At 44.4% G+C, this 12,380-nt stretch overlaps 1 protein-coding gene across 2 annotated transcripts in view; it reads right to left on the bottom strand.

The window, feature by feature from the left end:
• LOC139660871 (transforming acidic coiled-coil-containing protein 1-like) overlaps window positions 1-3,814 on the bottom strand; it is a 14,614-nt gene extending 10,800 nt beyond the window's left edge. For both annotated transcript variants that reach the window (XM_071539129.1, XM_071539130.1), the window contains exons 1-2: window positions 3,389-3,814; window positions 1,493-1,584 (exon numbers count right to left, since the gene is read on the bottom strand). In XM_071539129.1, coding sequence (XP_071395230.1) covers window positions 1,493-1,584; window positions 3,389-3,504 — 208 coding nt within the window. In that variant the 5' untranslated portion in view covers window positions 3,505-3,814. The remainder of the gene's footprint in view (window positions 1-1,492; window positions 1,585-3,388) is intronic.
• Window positions 3,815-12,380: the final 8,566 nt, after the last annotated feature.

Raw genomic sequence — 12,380 nt, 5'->3', positions numbered from 1 at the left:
GGCATGTGACATTGGATCCCCCTGAGCTGTTTACGTCTACTTATAGTCAACCAGACTATCACTTTCTTCACACAGTAAATGCTTTATTTATGAAACCAACACAGATTCTGTACACACCATGTGACTGTGTTAGCATGAAAGGGAGACTGTTATTGTCTGCAAAATAAAATGCAATAATAAACAGATTAATCTCCCTGTTATGATCTGGTACGGTCTACCATATGCTCTGGTCAAAACATTTCCCTAGACTAGCCATCCAAAATCAACTAAGACTGATTTAATCCTTAAGGCTATCATTCTGATACATTGATACACATACAAATACAATTTTGAACTCCACTTCTGCAGAGCAAGTAATGGAATGGAAACTGATGGAGGTGGAGGGTTTGCAAATATCAGCGATATTATAGTATTTGTTTCAGCAAAGGAGAGGCAGTATGTCTTATCCGTTACCATGGTAACGCTGAGGCGGCCTCTGTGTGGGTGAAACCAGGACAACAGGAGGGGAGGGAGGTTAGGAGGGGGCCGAGGTTTGGACAACAGCGGCTGATCATGGGGAGAAAGGAGAACGATGTCTCTGGGAGTGCAGCTTCAAAGAGGCAGGAGCCCTCCCACCCATTTTTCAGTTGATTTACCAGTCTGTGCCTAACAGGAGCGAGCTATTTTACGTTTCTAATACACCTTCATTACACACATCCTGGAAATATTAGAGTATGCTATTCCAAGTCCATCCCTTGTAGGAGGCCTGTCCTATGGGCTGCCACCTTATAACCTCATACATCATCAGAAACAGACATATTGACATTCTGTGTTCAACATGGTGGACAACATGATGCTCCAGACATGGAGTGACACAGGTTAACATAAAAAAATCATTACCACATAATTATGCTAAACAAACAAGACCATCACTAAAGAGATAAAGCAGCATTTTACATTATGTGCCACCAGGTCCAATCTCAGGAAATCTGATGGATCGCTTTACAGCAGAAAACAGCAGGAGGACGCTGTTCATCCAGTGTAAATGGAGTTCAAGCTTTCAGAGTTTCTCGCAATGTCAGAATGAGTGAAAGGCTGATGGACAAATCACTTGCAACATCCTTATCCTCTTCAATAAATTGAAAGAGAAAACAAATGGGTTCAGAGAAATGTCTGTAGCAACATCCAATGGGGACCATGGGTAAAGTGGCCTTTTTGAGAAACACCAGCACTAACAATACCACTGGTGTAAGATAAAGACTGCCAATCATTTCGGCCATGGTCTTGTTTGTTTACAGTTATTATACCAAGGTATCACAATTAAGTTGACAATGGCATACTGATGTTGAAAATACTCCACATAGCACCTTTAAGCCCCAAACTTTCACACCAAACAAAGCAGAGTTTGAACAGGCTCTGGACCCGTGAATTTCCAACATCACTAGTCAGATGTGATCGGGGTTTGATCAAACAGCAGGAGCACTGGACCAGCCAGATGGATCTGCAGTCTCACCTGTGTGGTTGGAGTTGTCCAGTTGGGTCAGCAGCTTCACAACACCAGGAGACTCTGCTTCTGGAGTCTCAAAGTTCCCCTCAGAGTCCGAACTATGGAGAGAGACAGAGAGAGAGAGTGAGAGAGAGAGAGAGAGAGAGAGAGAGAGAGAGAGAGAGAGAGAGAGAGAGAGAGAGAAATTAGAGCTCTATGGAAGTGTTTGAGCTCGGCCTATCTGGCATGGTATCTGGAACAAATGATGAAATCTCCAGTTTGAAAATGAAAATGTGCTGAAGCTAAGAAATATGAACTGAGATCCATAAAATAGTGATATCTATTCCCATTGATGTAATAAAAAAAAATTATGGAACACTATTGAAGTTTTTGGTATCTTTAGGCTACTAGATGGTTGCAAAATAACAGGCTAACATCTTTAAGAGTGGAGGGGTCTTGAAATATTGATTGATCGATCTAATTAACTACATATACTGTAGATGCCACAAATGGTTAATTAATGACATATATAAAATAATATAAGCTTTACTGTGTCTGTTCAATTAAACACTATCCTTTCCCAATCTTTCAATAAGTAAACAGGCATTGGTTTACAAATATCAATGTAACATCTTCTGTTTTTCTTGAAGTGACATGAAAACAATAGAGTTCAAAGAAGCCCAAACTAAACAAGCTTTTATTTTAAGGGAAGCCAGGGGAAGGAAGAGGCGAGGAAGTGAAGCCTGGGCCCTGCAAGGCCACCTGCATCCTTTGCACACACACACACACACACACACACACACACACACACACACACACACACACACACACACACACACACAAAGAGCACACACAGTTTTTTGGTCTGCTGTCTCAGCTGCCTAGACACTCAGCCCAAATTTATTTCCAAACCGTGGGGAATGAAAAAGCAAATGAGAGAGAGAGAGAGAGACAGTGAGAGTTTATGTGGGTGTGGGTGTGTGTGTGTACCCATTCCCAGGCGTTTGAACGCACATCAAAACGTCCACACTCTAATGAAAAACAGCTCAAAGGAACAAAGCCCACACAAGCAACCCTTTCGCTCCCTCTCTGATACCAGCACACACAAACACACACAGAGCTCTACACAACAAAACCATAGAGTTAATCCTTATATACATATCACACACACACACACACACACACACAAAGCAAATCCACACAGAGTCACGTCCCAGTGATGGCCCCTGCACCGCGGTCTTGGGTGGTTACTTAGAAACTAGAAAGGGACAGAAAAAATCCTAAATCAAAAGCTTTAGAAACTGTGGCTCCCTTCCCTTCCCCCAGCCTTCCGCAACTGTTCCCCAACTGCCAAACAGCACACACACACAAACACACACAAACACACAAACACACACACACAGACCTAGACAGTCAGATTCTCCACAGTGTTTGCTCTCTCATAAGGAAATAGGCCTGTGCACACAAAGCAGACTGAGCAGAGAGCAGCAAAATAGCAGTTTGAATGTCTGTATTTTGACTAAGAATCTGTTTTTAGCCAATGACAACATGACCCAGTCAGTGGGATCAGAGTAGGAAAGAATCTGAGATTATACCACAACAGCAATCAGCGTGTGTGTGTATAATAACTGCAGATTCCCCCGAGTCATACTGACAGGTGGTGGACGCACACACACACACACACAATCTACTGGCCTACACGTGACTGCAACATAGGAAATCTCTCTTCCCCAGCCATCCTTTCTCTCTTTCTCTTTGTCTTTCTATCTCTTCTACAGGCATCAGACCGGCACACACATAAACATACCCACCTACACCAACTCTCTCTCTCTCTCTCTCTCTCTCTCTCACACACACACACACACACACACACACACACACACACACACACATAAACAAACATCTGTGGCCTAGCCTGCTTACTTGTCCTCCTCGTCATCCTTGTTTTCCAGTTGCCCCACCTGCCCCTCTTCCTCTGCCCCCCCGGTCACTGCTGACCAGGTCCATTTGGCCCACTGTACCGGAGACAACCAGGACATCCTGAACAACCTTTCCCACTGACTCCACGTCTGATGCTAAAACTGCTTCCACCTCTACGGTTGTACAGTTCGGCCTGGGTCGAATCCCACTCTTCAGTTTAAACTTGTCACTTCTGTCAATCAGGCGTCCGTTCTCCTCACAGAGAGTCTATCGATCTGTCTTCATGTCCTTCTCCCTCCTAATGGCAGAGTGCTACCAGATCTCTCTCTTGTTGTCGAAGATGTGCGAGTTTTCACGGCCTCCCCGCTTGTTTTCTAGACGGCTCGCTCACTTCCTCCTCGCGTTCAGCTTTCCCATCCTGCTCTTCTGCATTGTTGACGACCGTGAGAGGGAAACGTGTGTCACGCTGCTGCTGCTGCTGCTATTGCTGCTTTTCTCCCCACAAGCACTGACTCACACAGTGCAGATTTACTGGAGCATCAGTAGTCACTCCTCTCCCTGCTCCCCTCCCTCCCTCCCTCCCTGTCTCTTCTCTGTCTGGGTGGACCGGAGCAACGATCAGCTGGTTAGCAGACAGCAGCTCCCTCCCACAGCTCGCCCTTCCCCTGCCTCCCTCCCTTCACTGCATGTTTGCTAATTCGGAGTTTGCCTCTATGCTCCCTGATTCTTTCAGGGTTTGTCGATTGTGAGGGAGGAGAGGAGGAGGAGGAGGGGTGGCGAGGTGGAGGAGGCAAAGGAGTCTGGTTACTCTGGGACAGACAGACTACTAGAGGTGAGAAAGAGGAAAGAGATGAAAAAGAAGAGAATAGAGGAAATGAGGTGGCAAACAGAATACATATGAGAAGATGTGTGGAGATGAGCCTGGATCTGAAATTATGCTATTGCTATAGTCTATCTTACTGAAATCATACCACAATACCTTTCTGAAATGATACTATCACTATAGGCTTCTAATATGGCCTACCTTACTGAAAGTATATCAGGACTACAGCCTACCTCACTGAAATTGTACCTTTCCTGTTGCCCACCACTTTGTAATTATAAAATTACTTAAGCCTAAATAAATAACTACCTTCATCAAATGTACTGACTGTGGCATTTAAAAGCCCAGTCCAGATAAGACTACATCCTTTGGCACCATGGTTGCTCCGCTACAGGCGTTGTTTATGTTTATTTCTTTGGACTGAAGACATTTTTTCCTCTCAAATTAACTGACTGAGCTGTTGATACAATGCCGACAGGATTAGACAGCCCACCGGGAGTTTTAAAGGTAATTTTAAGTTGTAAATGGTTTCTTTACTTGGCAGCTCCCAGGAGTGAATGTGGATAACTGTGTAATTGTGGAGCAGAGCTTTGCTGAAAAAGAGCGTATGTGCTTAGTCAACTTTCCCTGGATAAATAAAGGTTTAAAGAGGAAAAGAGATATAAAGTTGCAAAGCCATTATTTTCAGCTATGATTATCTATATACTATGCATCTGTGTGACTGATACTGACAAATAAATTCCAAATTAGGCCTTTAAACAGCCGTTAACGGCATGAGACATGACCAAACCTACAGAGGATCTATTGTTCACTAAAATAACTAGGACAAATACAAATCAATACGCTAAGCCTAGCTTTAACACAACTGATGCAACTACATACCCATCAGGCTGACAGCCTGTAATGAGGCATATGGATGAAAGCTCTCATCCCTATGCAAGCACACGCACACACACACACACACACACACACACACACACACACACACACACACACACACACACACACACACACATACACACATAACCATGCATGTTCACACAAGCACACAAGTGCTGCTCAGGCTCTTCATGGATGGCTTACGTAACTCTCAGTCTAGGATTTCATATTTATATATCACACACACACACACACACACACACACACACACACACACACACATACATAACACAGTATCTAGGCCAGATGAGATGTGTTCTTTGAAAAAACATGGACCATGACTAATTTAATAACATTCAACTACAATGAAAAAGGCAACGGGGAAAAGAAAAGGGAAGAACCAGAGATGCTTCTCCTTTTGTCGCCACTTTGATTTCCCCTCCCTGCTGTTTACTGCTCGTACGTGAGCAACATGGAAGAAAGAGCAGAAGCACCACAACTGATTACTCTGAGCATGTCTACAGAGACAGGCAGGCAGGCAGACAGGCAGGCAGGCACACGCACACACACACACACGCACACACACACACACAAATAATGTCACACACCAGTGAACAGGCAGAAAGAGGCCCTGTTCAATATAGTTGGACAGAAAGAATTGCATGAATTAGAAGACAGAAGGAGGGAAAACAGCTTTAATTAAAAATGGGGAGGGAGGGAGGGAGGGAGGGAGAGAGAGAGAGAGAGAGAGAGAGGGAAAACAAGGATGAAAGAATTACCAAATGGTGGCCAAAGCAAGAGATAGAAAGTGAGTATTTGGGTGGGGCCTGAACCTGAAGTGCTCTTCTCTGTTTCTTGGACATTCCTGACATTTTGTCTCCTCTCCCTTCTTTGTGTCCTTACCTGTCAGTCAGGACAGCTGAGTGGACAAACCTGTCTGTCATGAGGAAAACACGACCTGCCTGCAGCTATCAAAGCCCCTGAAGCAACACGCTCACACTTAATGGACATCCTGTGCTGCATAAACCCTGTTTACTATCCTACATCTTGAAGCTTTGAAGTCGCCTCTGCACACACACCAAAACTCACATACCCCCCCCCCCCCCCCCAGGGTGGGAATAGAATAGGGTGGGAATATCCTTGACTCTCTCCCTGACAGGAGCATGTATTGTGCCATTGATAGAGAAGTAGAAGGAAAAGCAAGAGGGAGAAGAATCAGCTGTTACGTAATCCCTTCCTTTGAAACCAGAAATAGCTCAGCGCACACAAACAGTGGCAAAACCACACATACATCCACATGTGGCCAAGAGCTGCCATCTTGGTACAGCGAGACTAGTATGCCACAGGGATAGACACATTACAACAGATATATATACTGGACTTAAGCTATTATATGTGTGTGTGTGTGTGTGTGTGTGTGTGTGTGTGTGTGTTGCCAGTTATCCCTGCTAGAATGCGCATCCCTAATCATCAATTACATTTTGATTGATGGTAGCATGTGTGGTTATGAGCTAAGAATAAATCAACTATGATCAACATGCGAGGGAGCCACAAGCGAGGTGATGTGATACTGTATCAGATAACTATCTGCACACACACAGACACAGAGAGGGAATTAGAGAAGCCTCAACTGTCAGAGACTGTTTTTTCTCTGCTGTCAATCCTCTGCCTGCGATACAGAATATCTTTGGCGTCCCCATCAGCTCTGTGTTGAAACTGTGAGCAGTGGAAGGTTTTTTTAATTAGAAGTTGCATGCAAAGGAATGTAAAAAGTGCTGTGCCTTCATATGTTTCTGATTAGATTGACATTTATGCTGTGCAAATGTCCAATTTATAACAGCAAACAGCAAGCTTGCAATGTGATAGAGTTGAGGGTCTCAGCATTTGCAATAGTAAGGGTCAACAAAATAATAATGTGACAGATACTCCCCGTCACACAAAAATCCCAGCTGAAACAAAGTTAGCATGGAATGGGACAAGTGCATGTGTGTGTGTACTGTGTGTGTAGATTGAGTGAGTGGGTACACTGCAGCAGCAGTCCACAGTAAAGTCTGTAAGTTAGGCAATGACAGACAGCATGAAAGGACAAAAACGAGAAAGGAATGTAGACAGAGAGGAAGGAATGGCTGGTAAAGTTGCAGCTCAATGCATAGATCTTGAGTCTGGACTTAAAAGTGAGAGACCAGATGCTAATCTGGGATCATCATCAAGACATACTTTCTGAAGCGGTCCCATTGACAGTGAATAAGTGAATACATTTTGTAGACAATGTGAGAGTAAGTAGTGTTTTCCCCCCAGAAATTGGCACATTTTCTGGTTCAAGATTCTGTCTACTATGAAATTATCTAATTTGAATATGAGATCTTAAAAACATTCTGTGAGTTTTCAGAACTATTCCATTCATTTTAAATTAAACAGCTGCATAATGGGATAATTTCCCACTTTGAAAGCTTCACTCTAGGAACCAGATCTTTAAAATGAAGTATATCATTATTTCAACATAATTGGAAAAGCATCTGTCCATTCTACCATGCAACTGTTTAATTAATGTAAAATGCAATCTAATCTGCAATCTAATGCAATGTAATCTGCAACATTCTTGTTTTTCTTGATGGTGGCGACACCTTTGGTGATAAGCGCTCATTGCTTTGGTGTTTTGCACTCAATGGAGGCACTGGCCCCACATAATGTAATAATGACACTCAGTGAAGACTGCAGCTTCTTATATTTCTTCTACTTATTCTGAACAAGTCACTGTTGTTTCCGGGAAGATAAAACGCATCACTTCCTGTGCAGCAGAGAATTTTTCCCGGGAAAGAGGGAAAGAGGGAAAGAGGGAAAGAGGGACCCTCATAGATGTTTAGAACAGCAAAAGTAAAAGCTTTCATGAACTGGGTATAGTTTGAATCACTATTGCATTATATCAATCAGTGATAAAGAGTAACAAAATGGACTTTATCTATATGAATAAATTATGGATTATTACTTAAAGCGTCTACTCTTCACTTTGTTATAGTGCTGAATCACTGCATTGGCTTGTTCAGTGGCAGGGCGCCATCTAGTGGTGATCAGTGGTCTCTCAACAAAATTCCTCTCACAAAAACAGCAGCAACAGATTCAACCTGAGTGTTAGACTGTCAGGACAAAAGAGCACAGGAGAGAAAAGCAGAGGAGCTGAGAGATAGATGAAATAGAGGAAGGAGAGAGGGAAAGAGGGAGAGAGATACATAACTGTTATGATGTCACCTCTGGGAGCTTGTTCACCATGGCAACCATTTGGGAAGGGGTGACAAGTGTATTACATCACGAAAGCATGCATAGATATGCACACACACACTGGAAACAAGGCAGCATGGCTGGTGATATTTATCTTCTGTTCATATTTATACTTTCAAGCAGCCTAGTTCTATCCAGGCCACGGCAGTCTGAGAGAGACCGAAGAAAGAGAGAGAGAGGGAGAGAGAGAGAGAGAGAGAGAGAGCGAGAGAGAGAGAGAGAGAGAGAGAGAGCGATATGGCGGGGTCAGATGCTCCAAAGCCTTTGATGTAAAGTTGGAAAGCACGCCTATGTTTGCATCCATAATATTCCTGCATATTTAATATAAGACCCAATTAGTTGCAATCAGAGCAGAAAACTAGCATGGCGTGAAGAGGGTGAGACTGAATGGAGCCGCGGCAGTGGCATGATAAAACGAAAAGAGAAAGAATGAGGGAACGAGAGAAAGAGGAGGGGCTGAGTTGAGAGGAGTAGCGTACAGACACCAACTAGGCTATTGTTCGTGAGTACAACAGGGACACAAAGAGGACACAATTCCCAGACAATAGTGCATGTACACACATGCACGCACAGAGCGTGGGGAGACGTCACACCCCCTGCTGTTCTGCTTCATGGTGTTTCCATTCAATGTATTTTCCTCTCATACCCAATTCATCAGATCTCTCTATTTCAAGATGACAACATGTGAGCAGTTTCATTACAAAATGCCACATATCTACTTTGAAGGAAGTGTCGCCTAACTCTTTAAGCCTATAAGCCTCAAATATGGAAATAATTATATAATCTAAAATGTCATTACTGTGTAAGTGAAGGTCTTCAAATAGCTAATAACTCCAGTGAGTTTCACTTTCATGCCGGCAAACATGCTGTCAGAGTAGGCGTCACATTCTTCAAACGGACATCTCATTTTGGCATGACGCGCCTCATGTGTTCATAGTGTGTGCCTGTTTGTCTCCCTAAGACAAGAAAAGAGCTTCAGCCCACGTTGGCCTACTATTCGCACCACTGCAGTGAGGAAAGACTTCCAAATGCAGGTCATCCTTTTCCCAAACAAGGGACGGTCTGGATGGCAGGAGGGTTTCGAGCACAGGAGGACTACATCAGGCACTGCTCCACTTAAAAACTACAAAAGGATGATTAAGCTAACTAAAAATAGATCCGAGAAGGAAAGCTAGGATCCCATAGGCGCTGCTTGGCTTTTCATCTTTCCCATAGTGACGACCCCCAACCCCCCCGCCGTCATGCAAACACACACACACACACACACACACACATCTATCTAGCAGTCTACAGTGCATTTATGTGGTGAATGAGATTTTGTGTGAGAGGTTGTTGATAAAAAAAAAGCACCCAAACAATGAGCCTTGTATGAATGTGGTCTGGTCTCAGCGTCGGTCCCTCTGAGACCCTTCACACTCTCAGATCCTCTCTGAAGTCTGCAGCTGAACCAATCAGGCTCACTCACTGTCTCCCTATGATCTCCAAACAACAACATCTGCTTCAGTACAAGGCAGCACTGCTTTCCATATTACCAACCGCAGTCCTCCTGAATCACTGAATGAACACAGCAGTGATGCTAAAGACATGACTGGCTACATATGGCTGAATGTGTGTGTGTGTGTGTGTGTGTGTGTGTGTGTCGGGAGAAAGTGATCTGCTACAAGGGGCTTAGAAGCTCATTAAAATGGAGATGAACCCCAGTGGGACCAGCTGGGAGGAGAACGTGAAAGGATGGACTCTCTGTTCCTAAGGATTAAAGAAGAAACAAGAGTGAGGGTGGGGGTTAAGTGGTTGGAGTGCTGACGAATGGCTCAGCAACATCATCTTCATTTCCTGTATTGCCAGGGAGATGGCTCATTTGAACTCACTCTGGTGCTGAACAACAGAACAAGGAGCTACATTACCTGCCAAGATACAAATAAACTGTTTGGCTTTTATGTGTAAAATGCCACCTTTGATTTAGGGTCACAGCTGCATTATTAATAGCCAGTGACACAGCAGTATTACCGCTACTACTATTATAACTACTGGGAGGCTACTGGGAGGTAGCCACAATGTCAAGACCAATGTTAGTCAAAGAACTACAATGAAGGCTTTGATGCTGCATTAACTTCAGGAGCATGACCTGATCAGCTCATGTTCATTACATCAGCCTTTCCGCTAATGTCATTACCTGAGTCTGTCTTTTCTCTCGCTCCATCTCTGACCCTTTGGATCCACTGTCCCTTCACTCTCCCTGTGAGTTCCCTCCTCCAGATTTGAATAGCTAAATCGTATTCAAACCAGCTTTCTTAGCACAGCAGGAGCGGCTGAGCGCAGTGCAATCTGATGGACTCAGTGCTTTCAGACCTGCAGGCAAAGCCATCATTCTAGAGGAAACATAAAGGTCCCATTACCCTTCATCTCCCTATCTCCCTCTCTTCTTCCCGTCCCAGCTGATACAGGGGAACAGAGTTCATGTACAAAGCAGAATGTAATCTTAAGTACTGAAGGGCAAAATTGATCTGTTGTCCTTGATCAACAACACGCAACTCAACTAGTCTGGAGTGTTTCTGTCTCCCTAAGTCATTTATTTGCTTTTTCTCTTATTCTTTTGCTCTCCAAGCACAGGAACCCCCCCCCCCCCCCCCACACACACACACACACACACACACACACACAAACAAACAATGAAAGATGATGCTCTCGTCTTACATGCTGCTCTTCTTCCGCGGGGAGCTGACGGAGCCCTTCCTGTGCTGGCTGAGCGAGCCCCCCATGGCAACACTCCGGTCTGTGTCTGCTCGCCCCAACGTTTCGCTTTGATCCCAGATGCTCTGTATGTCCTTTCCCAGAGTTCACCTCTGCCTCTTCTGCAGGCTGCCTGGCTCAGTGTCAGAGCCCCGCACCGCACCGCTTCTCATGACTGACTCTTTATTCTCCAAGCCGACCCTTCTCTCCTCTCCAGTCCTCTCTCTCTGTGTTGATGCTGCTGTACAGCCTGAACGCTCAGGAGTACTACTGATGATCACACACCAACAGTCCCCGCCTCTCTTAACCCTCCATCCTCTCTCTCTCTCTCTTTCTTTCTCTCTCTCACTCACACACACACACACACACACACACACACACACACACACACACACACCAGAGGCAGTACCTCCTGTGCAGAGTAGATTACATTCACTTGTTAGGCATTACTCCGCCTCTAGAGAGAAAGAAAGACAGAGAGATGGAGAGGAGGGGGGGTAGTTTAAAGACCACTAAGTCCTTGGGGTTGGAAGGGGGGAGTTGAAGTAGGAGATTGGGTGCAGTGGGGGGTATTGTCCCGGAAAAAGACTCTCTCCTATTGTTAGTCAGCTGAATAAGAGATTTGAAGTGGAGGGGGAGGGAGAGATGGAGAGAGAAGGATGATGGGAGGAGGAGGAGCAGAGAAGAGTTGGGCCAGCATAACACTGCTCCGCTTGTTGAGCCACATTCTCACTACCTGCTGTGGCCCAGAATGCACTGGGACCCCACCGCTGCTGCCCCCTCAGAGTTAGCGTGACAAACACACACACACACTCATGCAGAGTCTTGCATAACATTACACCGCATACCTATCATTGTTGTAAGGGCATCCTACTGGCAAACATTCATTTCCTAACCTCATCACTTTGAATCTGACCTCTTACCCTAAAAATTAACCATATTCTAGCACGGCCTTGTACACACCTCACATGTAAACACATAGATAAAAGACACAAACAATGCAAACAAGACAGACTTCATCAAGGCTGATAAAGGCAGATCAGGATTAACAATACATGTGAACTATTAGTAAAGAAATAGTTTAGTTTTCTGGCAAGCTAAAACAACCACTGAGACTGAGAGTGTCCTGCATACCAGTGGTCAGTTACTTCATCCTCTCAGTGCGGATACAGTAATTGGCCTATTAGTAACCAAAGAGCTGCTAATAATGTTTAGAAAAATAAGTAAACATAAGAAAAACAGTTGTTGTTTTTTTTTACAGTCATTGAAGGAAGCCCATACCTCCAG

Source organism: Centroberyx affinis, unplaced genomic scaffold (genome assembly GCF_046629955.1).
Source record: "Centroberyx affinis isolate AG114_WGS23_722 - 3 ecotype Tasmania unplaced genomic scaffold, CSIRO-AGI_Caff_v1 ptg003410l_1, whole genome shotgun sequence".
NCBI lineage: Eukaryota > Metazoa > Chordata > Actinopteri > Beryciformes > Berycidae > Centroberyx > Centroberyx affinis.
Note: the sequence above shows the minus strand (reverse complement) of the source record. Positions and strands in the feature narration are given on the sequence as shown.